Source organism: Pinus tabuliformis, chromosome Q (genome assembly GCF_031772625.1).
Source record: "Pinus tabuliformis cultivar Carrire ecotype Pingquan chromosome Q, CPIR1, whole genome shotgun sequence".
In the NCBI taxonomy this organism is placed as follows: domain Eukaryota; kingdom Viridiplantae; phylum Streptophyta; class Pinopsida; order Pinales; family Pinaceae; genus Pinus; species Pinus tabuliformis.
The window spans coordinates 744,452,973-744,470,483 of record NC_142296.1 but is presented as its reverse complement, the minus strand read 5'-3'; the positions used below and the strand labels follow the sequence as shown (position 1 = coordinate 744,470,483).

Here is a 17,511-nt window from a genome sequence, read left to right as displayed (position 1 = left end):
TAGCAGATCTCCAATGAACCCAAAGGAGGGAATATTTGGAGAATCACGAGGGAATCTAAAAGATTCCTATAGGCCCATATTTTGTTGACGTCAGAATTCGACAAATGGATAGTCGATTTTACACCTCTCGATGACACAAATTCAGTGGTGCAGTCAGTTTTTGCAGCTAAGCCTTCTATTTTTCGACCATTTTCCAGATTGGAGTGATAGTGTCAGATTTTAGAGTGTGGACAGTCGATTCTATGCTACTTGACACCACTATTTCGATGATGCATTCAGATCCAACAGCTGAGTATTCCATTCTTCATCCAGCATCAGAGTTGAGGTATATGAAGTATCATTGTCATGTACTTCTTTGATCATTTGCTGTGAGATGTATTATATTGTTTCCATTCTTGCTTGATGTATGATGTGGAATATTTGTGTCTATTTCATGTGAGATGTATTCATCATGGATTGTTATGTATGTTTTGACTGAGATCCCATTGTTTCCATGATGGCGGGATACTCATTGTCACCATGGGTGTTTTGGTTGAGATCCCTTTGATGCCATGATGGCAGGATACTCATTGTCACCATGTGTAAGTTTATGTCATGCTAATAGGAGGTCTATTGTGAGTGATATTTCCTATAGAGGAATGTCTCGTGGAGAGACTTTGCCACTGATGTAGAGGGAACATATATTTGTATGACATAAAACATAGTCCATGTACATATTCACCATTTCCAGCACTGAATGAAGCAGCCAACACCATCTTGACACCGGGCCCGGAGATGTTGTCCACACTAGACGAACTCCGTTATCAATGTCTCTTACTTATGATTTGTTGATTGTAAATATGTTTCCATTTTCTTAAGCATGCATATATGTTCATTTATGCTCTTATAAAATGAAATTCTAACTACATCACGGAAGCAAAAGATCTTGGTTAAATCTGGGAGTTGAGTCAACTCAGATCAAGTTTGGTATCAGAGCAGTCTTCGCGTGGATGTGAATTGCAAGCGTGAACGATGGAACGTGTAGCAATGGAGGATGACAAATATATGTACGAGACCATGCTCAGAGTGTCCCAAAATATGGGCATAATGTATGAAGCTCTACAATAAGAGACAGAGGAAAAGCAGCGATTGCAACTTCAGTTACGAGTCACAGAAGAGGCCCTCGAAGAACTGAAGCACAACAACTAGAGTCTTCAAGCAAATAACGTTGAATTGAAGATCCTTTTACAACAAGAGAAATAGGAGAAACAAAGGTTGCTACGACAACTGCAAGCTAAGGACGAGGCCTTGGAAAAGCTGCAGCATGACCCTTGTGAGGTAAAAAGTAATTCTTTGACTTCATGTATGTGTCTTGAAGATGATTTCGTTGTTTTTGAAAATCATACCATAGGAATTGGCTCCAAACTGCTGAAGAGAATGGAGTATGAAGGAAAAGGCTGGGCATTAATGGCCAAGGAATTGCCAACCCCATCAAAGTAGAGGAATTACCCCGTCAGGCAGGACTTGTGTATGTTGGGAAGGAAGTTGGGGAATGCGCCAATAAAGCCAACAAACAGCCAACAACAGATGATGAGAAGCCCTCATCAGTTCTTTCCAACTCGACAGTGGAGGTAAAAGATGTTGATTTCCCTTCAGTTTCATCTTCACATTGTATAATTTATGTTGGAAATGTGTAGATACCAATTATAGGGACAAACATGAGGCTTCTTACTAGGATGAGGTACAAGGAAGAAGAAGGACTTGGTGTTAATAGCCAAGGCATAACTCAACCATTGGAGGTTGAGAAGAGACCTCAATTTGTAGACTTGGGATTCACCGAAGGAGAATTCTCGAAGGTGTCAAAAGCTTCCATGACATTGTTGAAATCGTCGAGGAAAGAGAATGATGGGAACACATCACCATCATCCCATGGCAGTGCCCATTACACGGAAAGAGTTGAGGCAAGCTCTCATCGCCATAATCACACCAGAGACAGCAAGGAAAGGTATAACAAGTCTCAATATTCGAATGTACATTTCGATTACAATCATGTTGTTAATGATGGACATAAATCATGGCATAAAAAAAAATGCACTTTTTGTGGTTTACATAACCATATATTTGTTGAGTGCTGGAAGAGAATGACAACACAAAAAAGGATGAGGCATGAAAGGCCTTCTCCACAATAGGGGAAGAAGCATGTCAAGCAGATATGGAGGAAGAAGAATTATTGTAGTCATTGCAACAAAAGTGGTCATCAAAAGGCCACATGTTGGAGGCTCCATCTAGAGCAGTGTTGCAAGAACAAAACATCCGAGCATGAACCATATGAAACGGTTGTTCGACCAGTGAATGCGCCACAATGAAACAACCCATTCACTTTGATAAGTGAGAAATGGTTCTTCTAGGTGTGGTAGAATGTCATGGTCTTATTTTTTCCAATCATGTGTTGCATTTTAAACTATAAAAGTGATGATGTGTTTTCCATCACTTGTTGAAGCAATAATGATGTTTGGCCTTGTTTTCATAGCTAGGGTATTGTTTCCATTTTGATGTAAACTTGTCCACTGAATATGTGTTATAAACTTGTGGCAAGTATGGAATGCTTGGGTCATTAGTTGGTCATGTAAAATAAGCATGTAATTTGCAACAATGTAATATGGTTTTGCAGGGGATGTAGGTGTCGGCTCATCATTTATGGCTCTAAAGGACAAAAGTGAAGGAGAAGGAAGAGTGACTTATCAAACATTTGTAAGTACAAATAAGGTACAAAGAAGTGGCAGATTATTTTCATGCTTTTGGAAGACCAAAAGCCCCTCAGTGGGGAGGATTGATCTAGGTGGCTACAAACACATGTAGAAGTTCAGAGGACTCAGAAAGGGTCAAAATTCAAATTGGTCAGACTACTCTCAAACTAGCACCAGATCGAAGTTCTCATCTCCCTGATTCCAACAGTGTGAACGACACTCAGATCCGAGCTCGTATGAGGGAAATAGAGCCAGTGAAATTTGGTCAAAGTTGGGCAGTGGGCTAGATTTAAGTGTCCTACAAATTCACCATCAATCGGCGTGGAAACTTAGCTGCCGAGAGCGGGCAAAATTTTTGCCTCTTTAATTTTTCTAATATCCCTTATATTAGACAAAAATAAAAAATAAAAAATACATGTATTTAAAACAATGTAAACTTTGAAATGGGAATTGATATTGTTACCCGTTTTGTAGAGATAGAAAAAAAGTTACCCGATTTTGAAAATGGGTGATGCAGAACACACGTTTTTTTTAGAGCATAATTTTTGGCACTTCAATTTTTTTTAATTTTTTTTTATGTACATTGCATTTTAGAATGGTAGTGATTTTCATGCTGATTTTAAAAAGTGGTTATTCTGCATCAGACCCTTTTTTTAAAAGACCTATTTTTTGACTTTAACTTTTCTAATGTATGAAATGTAAATAATTATTTTGTAAATTTAATAATTTTGGAAGTGGTCTTCTTCTTCATATATATATATATATATATATATATATATATATATATATATATTTTTTTTTTTTTTTTTTTTTTTTTTTTTGTAGTGAGGTTTTTATTGATTTTCATATTTAAAGAAGAAGGTCGATATTTTGCATTTTCAATATTTTTTTTTTGACTTTAACGGTTAGATTTTTATTTAAAAGGCGGCAAAACAGCTGCCGCTTGCATTTACATTGGATTGAGTTTCTCAATTTCATTTCTCTCTGAGTTCATGAAGTCCACGAATCCATGATCAATCTTTGATTCAGGGTCGTCTTTTGGAGAAGCAACGCTGTATCTCTGCCGGATGGTTCTTTACCTTGATGTTACCAGCTGATTCTGACAACCTGAGTATGCCTTTCTGGAGCCTTCCTCTAACTCTGTTGCCAGAGGAGCTAATCGGATATGAGCTATTTCCACTTGGGAGTATGAAAATCGTTTTCCATCTCTAGTCTTCATTCTAACCTTCCAACGCCTTGATTTTTGTCAAAGCAATTTCCCCTGGAGCAGAAAGAGCCGTGCGAAATGGGCAGCTGTCCGATTGAATGTACAGAGCCTGACGTCAAAATTTTGCATTGCTGAGACACCACGATCGGCGTTGCTGAAACACCAGTTTCAGCAACTGATAAAATAACTGTGTTGCTGAAACACCATTTCCAGCAAGCAAATTTCTGGGTTTTCTGTGTTAAAACAGAATTACTGGTTAATCCGATTATGGGATGATGCAGAGAGAATCTTCCAAATTGAATGATAGGGTTCTTTGGCTTCTGGCAGCTCCAAGGTTGGCTTCAAAATCAGCTTGAGTATTTTTTCAAAGCAATTTCCCCTGGAGCAGAAAGAGCCGTGCGAAATGGGCAGCTGTCCGATTGAATGTACAGAGCCTGACGTCAAAATTTTGCGTTGCTGAAACACCACGAGCGGCGTTGCTGAAACACCAGTTTCAGCAACTGATAAAATAACTGTGTTGCTGAAACACCATTTCCAGCAAGCAAATTTCTGGGTTTTCTGTGTTAAAACAGAATTACTGGTTAATCCGATTATGGGATGATGCAGAGAGAATCTTCCAAATTGACTGATAGGGTTCTTTGGCTTCTGGCAGCTCCAAGGTTGGCTTCAAAATCAGCTTGAGAATTAAGCTGCCTCATAATGTGGTAGAAGGAGATTTTCTGAAACTTAGCCAGCATGGGTCTTATTTTCTTTAGAATTCGGCCTAAATGAATCTGCCACTGATTCGAAGGAGAATTCATTGCTTGAATGATGAGCCGAGAGTCTCCGAAGACCGTCAATGTTTGAATGTTCCGTTTTAGAGCCAGAGTCAGCCCCTGCCACAAAGCTAGAGCCTCAGCTCTATTATTTGATTCGATTCCCAGACCCCAATGGTACTTGAGTAAAGTAGACCCATCGGGTTTCAGCAGCACTCCACCTCCACCCGCAGCTCCTGGATTGCCTTTAGAGGCCCCGTCGAAGAAAAGACAATGGTCATCTAGTGCCGATCTCCACTTTAGAAATTCCTGTTCTTCCATACGGATTTCCCACTTAGCATGGCAAGTGGTTGGAATAGTAGGGATGGGTTGATTATTTGGAACGATTTCTTTTAGCCACTGCTCCTCCTCATTGTCCAGCTTTACTTCATTCCTTAGGGTTGGCTTAGCTTCCAAAGTCTCTCCCAATAAAGCTTTAATTTTGGATATAACATTGTTTACAGTGCAGATTTCTCCTCTGAAGATTCTGTTGTTCCTTTCCAGCCATAATTTCCAACATATGTATTTAGGGGTCCACATCCAAGCAGTCCTAAGGAGGTTTTTATTGTTGGTGCAGATTGGAGGAAGCTTGGCCCACTCGTAGAACAGGGATGGCACACTTCTTGGTAGCTCAATCTTGTCCGCCCTTGAACTCAGGACCCCTTTCCAGACTGCCTTGGCAAAGGGGCACAGCAGCAACAGGTGATCAGCTGTTTCTTCCTCTGATATACATAATGGACATCTGGAGGGCCCTTCCATTCCCCGTTTTCTCAGATTGTCTCCTGTGAGAATACTTTTATGAGCAAGTGTCCAGCAGAAAAAGTCTATTTTAGGGAGAGAAGGAAAGTTCCATATGAATTTCCATTGCGTTGGGTCTGGAGGGACATTCGGGACAGCAATTAAACTTTTGTATCCTTCAGCTACCGAGTAGGAGCCAGTATGGGAGCCCCACCCTCTTTTATCCTTGGCTGTTGCTGATAATGGTGATTTCCCTTGCAGATTGTCTAACAGTAAAGAAGCTTCAGATTGCAAATGGTGTGGTACCTCCCCGAGATTCCAGCTGTCCCATCTTCTTTCAGCATCCTCCGTCCAGTTGGTTATGTCCCATAGAGTTTCCTTGTTGTTGGAATGCAACCATAGCTTAATATTTGCCAGGCCTTTTATACGATGAAGAGGCTGGTCTCCAAGAATCTGATCATTCCAAATTCTTATTTTTTTCCCATTACCTGGGATCCAATAGAGGTTGAGGCTGAAGTTGTCCAGAGCAGCGATACAAAGTTTGGATATTGGGGAGCCTTTGGAATTTTTTGGAGGAAGATCAAGACATCTCAATCGTTGACCTTGAAAGTATTTCTTCCACAGCACTTTCTTGCTCCAGCTTATTTTTCCTGCCACAATATTCCACAATATTTTTGAGCCAAGAGCGAGATTTTGGGCAGCCGAGTCTCTAATTTGCAGACCTCCTTCTATGAAAGGTTTCTTAATGGTATCCCAATTTACTAAATGAAGCCTTCTTTCGTTGTTTTTTCCCCCTTCCCACAGAAATCTTCTCAGCATACCATCCATTTTACTGAGAAAGGTTTTGGGGGCGAGGAGAATGGAATGCTGAAGCAGAGGCATGCTTGTTAAGACAGATTTTATAAGGATAATTTTCCCAGCAGTGTTCAGCCAGGAGGCTCCCCAGGCATTAATTCTGAGTTTGAGCTTGTCCAAAAGGGGCATCCAATGGGAAACTTTGGGGATGGATCTGAAAATTGGGATCCCAAGATATTTGAAAGAATCCCAGTCTTGACAGATTTTCATTTCAAGAAGCCTAGCTATATCAGCAAGGTTTTTAGCTGAGCAATTCCAGCCATAGATTGTACTTTTTGAGTAGTTAATCTTGCTGCCGGATGCTTCCTTATAGATGTCCAGTTCCTTTTTGAAAGAATTGGCCGAAATAATACTCGCTCCACCTAGTAGCAGAGTATCGTCGGCAAATTGAGCATGGTTTATTTCTTTGACATTTTGCACCATTCTGAGACCTGGCAGAATTTGGATTTGCTGACAGTAGTCGAGCTGGAAACTCAACACTGAGGCTTGAATGGCATAGAGAAGCGGGGACAGCGGACAGCCTTGCCTTAATCCCCTTGAAGCTGTAAAAAATTCAGTTGATCTTCCATTTACCAGCGGAGCAATCCAAGGAGAGGCGATGCAGGCTTTCACCCAATTTGTGAATTTTGTTGAAAAGCCCATTTTTGTCATAACTGCAAACAGGAAGTCATGCCTCACCCTGTCAAAGGCATTAGCCAGATCTAGTTTTATTACCATTCCTTTCTCTTTTCTCTGGACACTTGAATGTACTGCCTCTTGAACCAGTACAATATTATCCAGTATCTTTCTCCCTTTGATGAAGCCTCCTTGGTTCTCCGGTATGATGTTCGGCAATATATTCTTGAGGCGCATGGATATTATTTTGGTAATAAGTTTATAGCTAGTATTACACAACGAAATGGGGCGGAATCTACTGAACTCAGAAGCTCCTTTTTCTTTCGGAAGCAAAGCCAGGAAGGCTGAATTGGTGCTGCCTCCTATCTTAGTACAAAATTGGGATTTCCTTACCATTCTCAGAAGGTCTTTGTTGATAATTGACCAGCAAGACTGAAAGAACCTGGCAGTGAACCCATCAGGCCCTGGCGCTTTATCCGGGTCCATGCAATCCAAAGCTTTCTTGAGCTCATCCATGCTGATCGGGGCAGTCAGCATATTATTGACGGGGTCTTGCACACAGAAGGGGATCAGATTGTACGGATATGCTTGGGGATCTATAGGCTGGTAATCAGGAGCTGAATAGAGATCTTTAAAAAAGGAGAATGCTGCTCTCTTTATGCCCTCAAAATCATTAACCACTGTGTCTTGGAATCGGATTTCTGAAACATTTTTGTATTGCTTTCGGGCTTCGGCATGTTTGTGGAAGAAACTAGTATTTTTGTCGCCGGCTTGTAACCATAAGTTTCTAGATTTCTGTCTCCAATACTCCTCTTCGTCCCTACTGGCTTTATGAAAGGCTTTTTGTAACTCAACTTCTTTTTGGAGCAGACTTTGAGTAATATCTGAATTCTCCATTGAGGATTGGAGGGCAGCAAGATTTTCTATAGACTCTTTTCGATTGGCAGCAGGAGTTTTCAAAGCTTTTGCCCATTCCTTGAGCTTTCTCTTAAGAGCCCGCAATTTTTCTTCCCACACGAAGAAAGGGGAACCCTGAATTTTCCGGTTCCAGACTTCAGCAACCACCTCATTGAACCCCTCTTGCTGAATCCATAACGGGCTAAATCTAAATGGAATGGGTCCAAGAAATCTATCCACGGAGAGTTCCAGACTTATGGGTTTGTGGTCAGAGGTGCAGTTGGGCAGAATTTTGGATGAGGTCATTAGGCCACTAGTGAGGAAGGAGGTTTGGACAAGGAATCTGTCCAAGCGAGCTGCTATATGGCTGGGACCTAGTCTTTTATTAGACCAAGTATATTTCCTGGCTGAAGGTTTGATGTCCTCCAAATCCCAATCGTTCATGATGTCTTCTACCCATTCTCTGGCAGGGTCCCTTACAGGTGAACCACCTTTTTTCTCTTCAGCAGCTAGAGTAACGTTCAGATCCCCTGCAATAATGATATTTCCTGGATTGTGCAAAACAAGAAAGGACTGGAGCGAGTCCCAGCAAATTTTTTTCTCCGATGGCAAGACTGGAGCATAAAGGTTAAATAAACTTACTTGTTGACCAGAATCTTTGTGAAGGAGTTGAGTGAAAATCCAGTGCTGGCCACTTTCTTCTTGAATCAAGTCGTATTTGGAGCTGTCCCAGAAGGAGGCGATCCCACCAGAGGCACCTCTAGCACTGACAGCTTTTCCAGGGCCTTTGCGCCAGAATGTTTTGCTGGATTGGAGGAGAAGAGAGTCCTCCATCTTTGTCTCCTGGATGAGAAGGATTTCAGGCATATGCAACCTTACAATGTCTTTCAGGGCCTCTTCTTTCAGCCTGCTACCTAATCCTCTGCAATTCCAGGAGACGTATTTCATTATTTACTGGAGAGGGGGGGAGTGGCTCCTTTTGGAGCCTTGTTATTCTTGCGCCCGGATCTGGTATTCATCATTCCCTTGAGGGTTTTCTGGGAACCTTGGAGAACATCCATGTAGGTTTTCTCCTCTCTTTGTTTCTTCTTGGATTTTCAGCCCCTGGATGTTTTGATAGGAGAGATTTGAGAACTGTCTGATTCAGATTCTCTTTCTTCTGATTCTTCTCCTGATTCGGAGGCAAGACTAATGTGTTCGTCATCGCCTGCTTTTCCCCCTTGATCTGCCTTGGTTAGTTGGGGATTTGATTCTTCTTCGGATTCTTTCCTTTCCTTCGGCTGACCTTCAGTTTCTTCATGTTTCTCTGAGGCCTCCCCCTTTTCAGCTGTGGATGGGCCTTCATTTGAGACTGGTTTGGTTTTGTCGTTGGGCTGGGGATTTCCCTTTGATTTTGTCTGCTTCTTCTCGTTTGGCTTTGAGACTACCTTTCCTTTTTTTATTTCCTTCCATCCTTCTTCTTCCTCTTTATCCCCTGATGGTGCTTTAGGGCAGTTTCGTTGAAAATGGCCATGTTCATGGCAGATCCTGCATTTAAATGGGAGTTGCTCGTAGTCTAGCTTCTGGTAGTGATGCCAATCTCCCACTGTCAACTTGATAGCTTCCGGTAGCCCAGCTTCGAGATCCACTTCCACGCATATTCTGGCGCAGGTGTATTGGCCCTTGTTATCAGCTTTGTCGATGAATCTTCCCAGTCCATTTCCTATCTTTTGCAGTGCTTGGTAGCTCCAGCAGTGTATTGGAAGATTGGGGAGCCGAACCCAAACAGGGACCTCCTTTGGGACATCGACTGAGGGGTCAAAGTCGGGTGTCCATTTATTCAGAAAGAGACCTTGGTTTCCCATGAAATATGGGCCATTTCTGAACACCAAATCTCGGTCTTCCTTGGTAGTGAATTCAAAGATGAAGTAGCCCCTTCCAATCGGGTAGCTGATTACATTGTTTGGGAGCAGGGGTCTCCAGTTTCTTTGCACCCATTCATCAGTCGATTTGGTTGTTGGCCATCGTCCCATAAATTGCCCTACTAAACCTCTGTCAGCCAGGGCAAGGGCGATTTTGATTGTCTGGTCTTCTGGCAGAGCAATTTCTGGGATTTCTTCTAATTTTTTGATAAACTTCGGAGCTTCAGGCTGCATTCGTTTTTTCCCTCTCTGCGTAAGGATCTTCTTGAAGGCTTCTGCAGGCGAAATCGGAGGGGTGGGAGAGGGCTCCGCACCCCCTGGAGCAGCCATGGCGGCGGCAGCTGGTCGAAAACCTAGCAGAACGCATTCCCTATCGCGCGCGCGTTTTTGGTTGCATTTTCAATATTTTACATATTTATACATCGTTAATTAAATTTTCAATCCAAATGAAATAATTGTCTCTAAAAAACAAATATAAAATTATATATAAAAAAAAAGATAAAAAAAAAAATGTTAAAAAAAATTATCTTATAAACCATAAAACAATTTGGAAAAAAAAATATATATATATATATATAATTAAGTCAGTAAAAATTGAGAAATAAAAAAAAAAAAAAAAAACATTAGCAAAAACTAGGAAAAAAAATTAAAAACAAACTAGTTTAAAAAAAATAAAATAGAAAATTAACGAAAAAAATTTAAAAAAACTAGTAAAATTAATATTAAAAAAAAATGTAAAAAAAAATTATCTCACAAACCATAAAAGAATTTGGAAAATATATATATATATATATATATATAGTAAGTAAGTAAAAATAGAGAAATTAAAAAAAAAAAAAAAACATTAGCAAAAACTAGGAAAAAAAACAACTAGTTTAAAAAAAAAAATACAGAAAATTAACGAAAAAATTGAAAAAAATAAAAAATTAATATTAAAAAAAACAAAAATAAATTCAAATTATAAAAAAAAAACCAAAAAAATGCGTATTTTTTATTAAAAAAAAATGTAATTATTTTTTATTAAACATACATATTTTATTTTAAAAAAAAAATTAATTTTTTTTTTAAACAATCTTTTTATTATTAAAAAAAAAAATTATAATATTTTTTTTAAACAATTTTTATTTTTTTTCTTTAAAAATACAAATTATTAAACCTACCTTTTATATTTAAAAAAAAAAAAATTAAACCTACATTTTATATTTAAAAAAATAAAAGTAAAAACAAAAATTTACATTTCTTTTTTTTAAACAATTTAAAAAAAAAAAAAAATTACCTTTTTTTAAACAATTTATTTATTTATTTATATATTATTATTATTATTATTTTTAATTAAAACAATTTTTTTGTTTTTATTTAAAAATATAAATAATAAAAAATATTTTAACTTTTTAAAACTAATTTAATTTTTTTTAATTTAAAATTTAAAAAATTATTAAAAATAAAAATAAAAATTTAAAAATTAACATTGTTTTTTTTTATTAAAAAAAAAATTGCGGTGGTCCTCTGCCCCCCGACCACCCATGGTGGCGCGGCCGTGGGCGGAGGGCCTGCATGCAGGCCCCTCCGCCCACTGCAGCGCCACCACGAGCAGCCGACCGGAATCACCAGCCCACCCCCCGGCCGCCCATGGTGGCACTGCCGTGGGCGGAGTGGCCTGTACAAATCGCCAGCGCGCCCCCCTGCCACCCGTGGTTGTGCTACCGTGGGCGGAGGGGCCTGTACGAATCGCCAGCCCGCCCCCGGGCCGCCCGTGGTGGCGCTGCCGTGGGCGGAGGGGCCTGCACGCAGGCCCTCTGCCCACGGCCTCGCCACCATGGGCGGTTAGGGGGTGGGCGGGCGATTCCCGGAATCGCCAGCTCGCCCACCGGCCACCCGTGGTGGTGCAGCCATGGGCGGAGGGCCTGCGTGCAAGCCCCTCAATTGCCCGCCCGCCCCCTAGCCGGCCGTGGTGGCGCGGTCGTGGGCAGAGGGTCTGCGTGCGGGCAGAGGACCACCGCAATTAAAAAAAAAAAAAAAATTGTTAATTTTTAAATTTTTTATTTTTTTTAATACTTTTGTAAATTTTAAATTAAAAAAAAAAAAAAAAAAAAAAAAAAAAAAAAAAAAAAAATTGTTTAAAAAAAATTAAAATATTTTTTATTATTTATATTTTTAAATAAAAACAAAAAAAATTGTTTTAAAAAAAAATTATAATCTTTTTTTAATAAAAAAAAAAATTGTTTAAAAAAAAAGATAAATTTCTTTTTCTTTAAAAAAAAAAAATTTAAAAAGAAATGTAATTTTTTTAATATAAAAGGTAGGTTTAATCATTTGTATTTTTAAATAAAAAAATAAAAATTACAATTGTTTAAAAAGAATTATAATTTTTTTTTTAATAATAAAAAAGATTGTTTAAAAAAATTATTATTTTTTTTTAAATAAAATAAGTATGTTTAATAAAAAATAATAATTTTTTTTTTTTAAATAAAAAATGTTCATTTTTTTGAGTTTTTTTTTTTTTTTTTTTTAATATTAATTTTACTAGTTTTTTAAATTTTTTTCGTTAATTTTACATATATATATATATTTTTTAACTATTTTTTTTATTTTTTATTTTTGGTAATGTTTCTTTTTAATTTGTCTATTTTTACTTATATATATATATATATATATATATTTTTATTTTTTTTCCAAATTCTTTTGTGGGTTGTGAGATAATTTTTTTTTTAATTTTTGTCTTTTATATATATTTTTATATTTGTTTTTTAAGTAATCAACATTTTAATCTTAATTTTAGTAGTTTTTAATTTTTTTGTTAATTTTCTATTTTTTTAGATCTAGTTTGTTTTTAATTTTAATTTTTACTTTTTACTTTTGGTTTTTTCTTAATATATTTTTTTTTTTTTTTTTCACCTATTTAATTTTTTGTTTTTTTTTAAATGTTTTTTTTTTCTTTTCCATTTTTTTTTTTGGCAATTTTTTTTATGGTTTACAAGATAACTCTTTTTCCTTTTTTCTCCATTTTTTTAAAATAAATTTTTTTCTATTTAATTGTTTATAATTTTATTTTATTTTTTAGTTTTTTAATTCTTAATCATTAATTTTGTTTTTTTGTTTTACATTTTTATGATTGATTGATTTTTTTATTTTTTTAATGTTTTGCTTTTAGTATATATTTTAATCTATGTTTTGGTTTTTTTTTAACCTTTTTTTTGTGTTTTTTCATTGTTTTAATTTTTTTTTTTTTTTTTTTTATGTTTTCATTATTTTTTTTAAATTTAATGTTTTTCGGGGTCATAATAAAATATTTTACGCCATTATTTCAAAATGTTGAAATTTTACTTTGAAAAAAAAAGTGTTCTCCTAGCATCAACACTTTTCGTTTTGAGGGTGTTTTTTTGATAATTTTTGCGCAAAAAATTGGTTTTCACCGCCATTTTTAAAATACGTTGAAAATTTACCCAAGAAAAAAAAAAAAAAAAAAAGGTGTTATTCCAGCATCAACACTTTTCATTTTTAGCACTGTTTTTAATGTTTTTTCGGGGTTTTTTTTGCTAGAGTTCCCGTTTTGAGTTTATAGTTCATGTTTCAAAGTTTACATTGTTTTAATAAAAAAGAATAAAAAAATATAAATGAGGTGGCGAGCCATGACCCCCGCCACCCCCAAACCATGTATTAAAAAACTTTATTAAATATAGGCCGACGGGGCATGACCCCTGGCAGACCCAACCAACATACGTTAAAAACAAACATATATTACGGGTTGGGCGGGCCACCTCTGGTGGACCCATCCCACACCCAACCACCATACGCCCCCAACTCATGCATGTATCACATTAATAGTGGAGTCGACGGGGATTGAACCCACCCGGCCCACGTGTGGACCGTCCCCCAACGGGTGGCCCCATGTGGCACTATGCCAACCATATAATGATTACACACCAACAAAGCCCATATATACCACTCCAACAAAATCACATCAATACAATGAACTACGCCCAAAACATATCACGGTTACCAAAAATCATAACGCACCATTTTAAAACACAACAGATTACCAAACCGAAAATATTTTTGGAGGGGTCAAGAATTGATCCCCCGACCTCCCCACCTTGAACGCTCTGCCCTAACCAATGCGCCAGAAGGGACGCTGTTGTAAAATCTGCCCAAACATTCATATGAGAACGCAATTTCTCCATTCAATGGGGTGAACTGAACGAAGGCTGAACGGAACTACAAAGAATAGTGGAACCATGAGCTAGGCTAGAGGTGGAACCATGACACAGTCCTAGAGGGTGGAACCATGATTGGCATGCTTTTTGAGACATAATTTTTGCAGAGAATCTTAAGATGCTAAAAAGATTCCTTGGGAGGTAAAAATTCATTTTGTCAGAATGTAATCAAGTTCACAGTCATTTTTCTTGGATTTTCGCAGAGAATGCAATGGCGAGGTTGGATTCACCTTTTGAACAGCAGATTTGCAGATTCCCAGCAGAGGAGAATCTTGAGGGAATCTTCCAGATTCCTTGGAGGCTGAAATTTGCCAGATCCAAAATGTAGCTAGCTTTATACTCATTCTTCTCAGAAATCCGCAAGGATCTCAATGGTGAGATCAGTTTTCTAATTTGAGTTGTAGATCTCCAGTCAACCCAGAGGAGAGAATCTTTGGAGAATCACGAGGGAATCTAAAAGATTCCTACATGCCCAAATTTTTCCGGTGTCAGAATTTGACAAATGGATAGCCAATTTTACACCTCTTGACGACACAAATTCAGTGGTGCAGTCATTTTTGTAGCCGAGCCTTCGATATTTCGGCCATTTTACAGATTGGAGTGACGGTGTTAGATTTCAGATTGTGGGCAATCGATTCTATGTTATTCGACGCCACGATTTCGATGGTGCATTTAGATCCAGCAGCTGAATATTACATTCTTCAGCCAACATGAGAGTCGAGGTATATGAAGTATTGTTGTCATGTACTTCTTTGATCATTTGTTGTGAGATGTATTATGTTGTTTCGATTCCTACTTGATGTATGATGCAAAATATTTGTGTCTATTTCACGTGAGATGTATTCAACATGGATTGTTATGTATGTTTTGATTGAGATCCCTTTGTTTCCATGATGGTGGGATACTCATTGTCACCATGGGTGTTTTGGTTGAGATCCCTTTGATGCCATGATGGCAGGATACTCATTGTCACCATGTGTAAGTTTATGTCATGCTGATAGGAGGTCTATTGTGAGTGATAGTTCCTGTAGAGGAATGTCTCATGGAGAGACTTACCACTCATGTAGAGGGCACATATCTTTGTATGATAGAAAACATAGTCCATGTACATCTTCACCATTTCCAGCACTGAATGAAGCGACCAACACCATCTTGACACCAGGCCCGGAGACGTAGTCCACACTGGACTAACTCTGTTATCAATGTCTCTTGTTTATGATTTGTTAATTGTCAATATGTTTCCATTTTATTAAGCATGCATATATGTTCATTTATTCTCTTCTAAAATGCAATTCTAACTACATCATGGAAGCAAAAGATCTTGGTTAAATCTGGGAGTTGAGTCAACTCGGATCAAGTTTGGTATCAGAGCGATCTTCACATGGATGTGAATTGCAAGCGTGAACAATGGAACGTGCAACAATGGAGGATGACAAAGAGATGTACAAGACCATGCTTAGAGTGTCCCAAAATATGGGCATAATGTATGAAGCTCTACAATAAGAGACAAAGGAAAAGTAGCGATTGCAGCTTCAGTTGCAAGCCACAGAAGAGGCCCTCGAAGAACTGAAGCACAACAACTAGAGTCTTCAAGCAGATTTCGTTGTTTTTAAAAATCATACCACAGGAATTGGCTCCAAAGTGCTGAAGAGAATGGGCTATGAAGGAAAAGGCTTGGGCATTAATGGCCAAGGAATTTCCAACCCCATAAAATTAGAGGAATTACCTCGTCAGGCAGGACTTGGGTATGTTGGGAAAGAAGTTGGGGAATGTGCCAATAAAGCCAGCGAACCGCCAACAACAGATGATGAGAAGCCCTCATTAGTTCTTTCCAACTCGAAAGTGGAGGCAAAAGATGTTGATTTCCCTTCAGTTTCATATTCACATAGTATAATTTATGTTGGAAATGTGGAGATACCAATTACAGGGACAAACATGAGGCTCCTTACCAGGATGAGGTACAAGGAAGAAGAAGGACTTGGTGTTAATAGCCAAGGCATAACTTATCCATTGGAGATTGAGAAGAGACCTCGATTTGTAGACTTGGGATACACCGAAGGACAATGCTCGAAGGTGTCAAAAGCTTCCACAACATTGTTGAAATCATCGAGGAAAGAGAATGATGGGAAAACATCACCATCATCCCATGGCAGTTTCAATTGCAGGGAAAGAGCTGAGGCAAGCTCTCATCGCCATAATCACACCCTACACAACAAGGAAAGGTATAGCAAGTCTCAATATTCGAATGTTCATTTCGATTACAATCATGTTGTTAATGATGGACATAAATCATGGCATCGAAAAACATGCACTTTTTGTGGTTTACATAACCATATATTTGTTGAGTGTTGGAAGAGAATGGCAGCATGAAAAAGGATGGGATGTGAAAGGCCTTCTCCACAACAGGGGAAGAAGCATGTTAAGCATATCTGGAGGAAGAAGACTTATTGTAATCATTGCAACAAAAGTGGTCATCAAAAGGCCACATGTTGGAGGCTCCATCCAGAGCAGCGTCGCAAGAACAAAGCATTCGAGCATGAACCATATGAAACGGTTGTTCGACTAGTGAATGCGCCACAAGGAAACAACCCATTCACTTTGATAAGTGAGAAACAGTTCTTCTAGGTGTGGTAGAATGTCATGGTCTTATTTTTGCCAATCATGTGTTTCATTTTAAACTGTAAAAGTGATTATGTGTTTTCCATCACTTGTTGAAGCAATAATGATGTTTGGCCTTGTTTTCATCGCCGGGGCATTGTTTCCATTTTGATGTAAACTTGACCACCAAGTATGTGTTATAAACTTGTGGCAAGTATGGAATGCTTGGGTCATTAGTTGGTCATGTAAATTAAGCATGTAATTTGCAACAATGTACTACAGTTTTTCAAGGGATGTAGGTGTCAGCTCATCGCTTATTGCTTCGACGGACAAAGGTGAAGGAGAAGGAAGAGTGACTTATCAGACATTTGTAAATACAGATAAGGTACAAAGAAGTGGCAGATTATTTTCATGCTTTTGGAAGACCAAAAGCTCCTCAGTGGGGAGGATTGATCTAGGTGGCTACAAACACATGCAGAAGTTCAAAGGACTCAGAAAAGGTCAAAATTCAAATTGGTCAGACTTCTCTCAAACCAACACCAAATCGAAGTTCTCATCTCCCTGATTCCAACGGTGCGAACGACACTCAAATCCAAGCTCGTATGAGGGAGATAGGGCTAGTCAAAGTTTGGTCAAAGTTGGGTAGTGGGCCAAATTTAAGTGTCCTACAAATTCACCATCAATCAGCGTGGAAACTTAGCTCCTGAGAGTGGGCAAAATTTTTTCCTCTTTAATTTTTCTAATATCCCTTATATTAGACAAAAAAAAGACTTGTATTTAATAAAAAAGAATAAAAAAAATATAAATGAGGTGGTAGGCCATGACCCCCGCCACCCCCAAACGATGTATTAATTTTTTTTATTAAATATAGGCCGATGGGCCATGACCCCTGGTGGCCCCAACCAACATACTTTAAAAACAAACATATATTATGAGTTGGGCGAGCCACCTCCGGTGGACCCGGCC

The 17,511-nt window shown here is 38.2% G+C and overlaps 1 protein-coding gene across 1 annotated transcript; it reads right to left on the bottom strand.

Moving 5' to 3' along the window:
- Positions 1–4,523: 4,523 nt before the first annotated feature.
- Positions 4,524–8,138, bottom strand: LOC149221685 (uncharacterized). The gene is made up of 3 exons (XM_089387448.1): positions 7,378–8,138; positions 6,299–6,999; positions 4,524–6,115 (listed from the first exon to the last, which is right to left on the bottom strand). Exons 1-3 carry the CDS (start codon positions 8,136–8,138, stop codon positions 4,524–4,526), a joined length of 3,054 nt encoding a protein of 1,017 aa, XP_089243574.1.
- Between the last annotated feature and the right edge of the window lie 9,373 nt (positions 8,139–17,511).

What these genes read in the sequence shown, in the direction of transcription:
- LOC149221685 (XM_089387448.1), bottom strand. Translation starts at nt 8,138, where the DNA reads ATGACCTCATCCAAAATTCTGCCCAACTGCACCTCTGACCACAAACCC. An exon ending in CCTGATGGGTTCACTGCCAG is followed by an intron (nt 7,000 to 7,377) that starts GTTCTTTCAGTC and finishes TGCCTTTGACAG; the next exon opens with GGTGAGGCATGACTTCCTGT. An exon ending in CGCCCCCAAAACCTTTCTCA is followed by an intron (nt 6,116 to 6,298) that starts GTAAAATGGATG and finishes ATATTGTGGCAG; the next exon opens with GAAAAATAAGCTGGAGCAAG.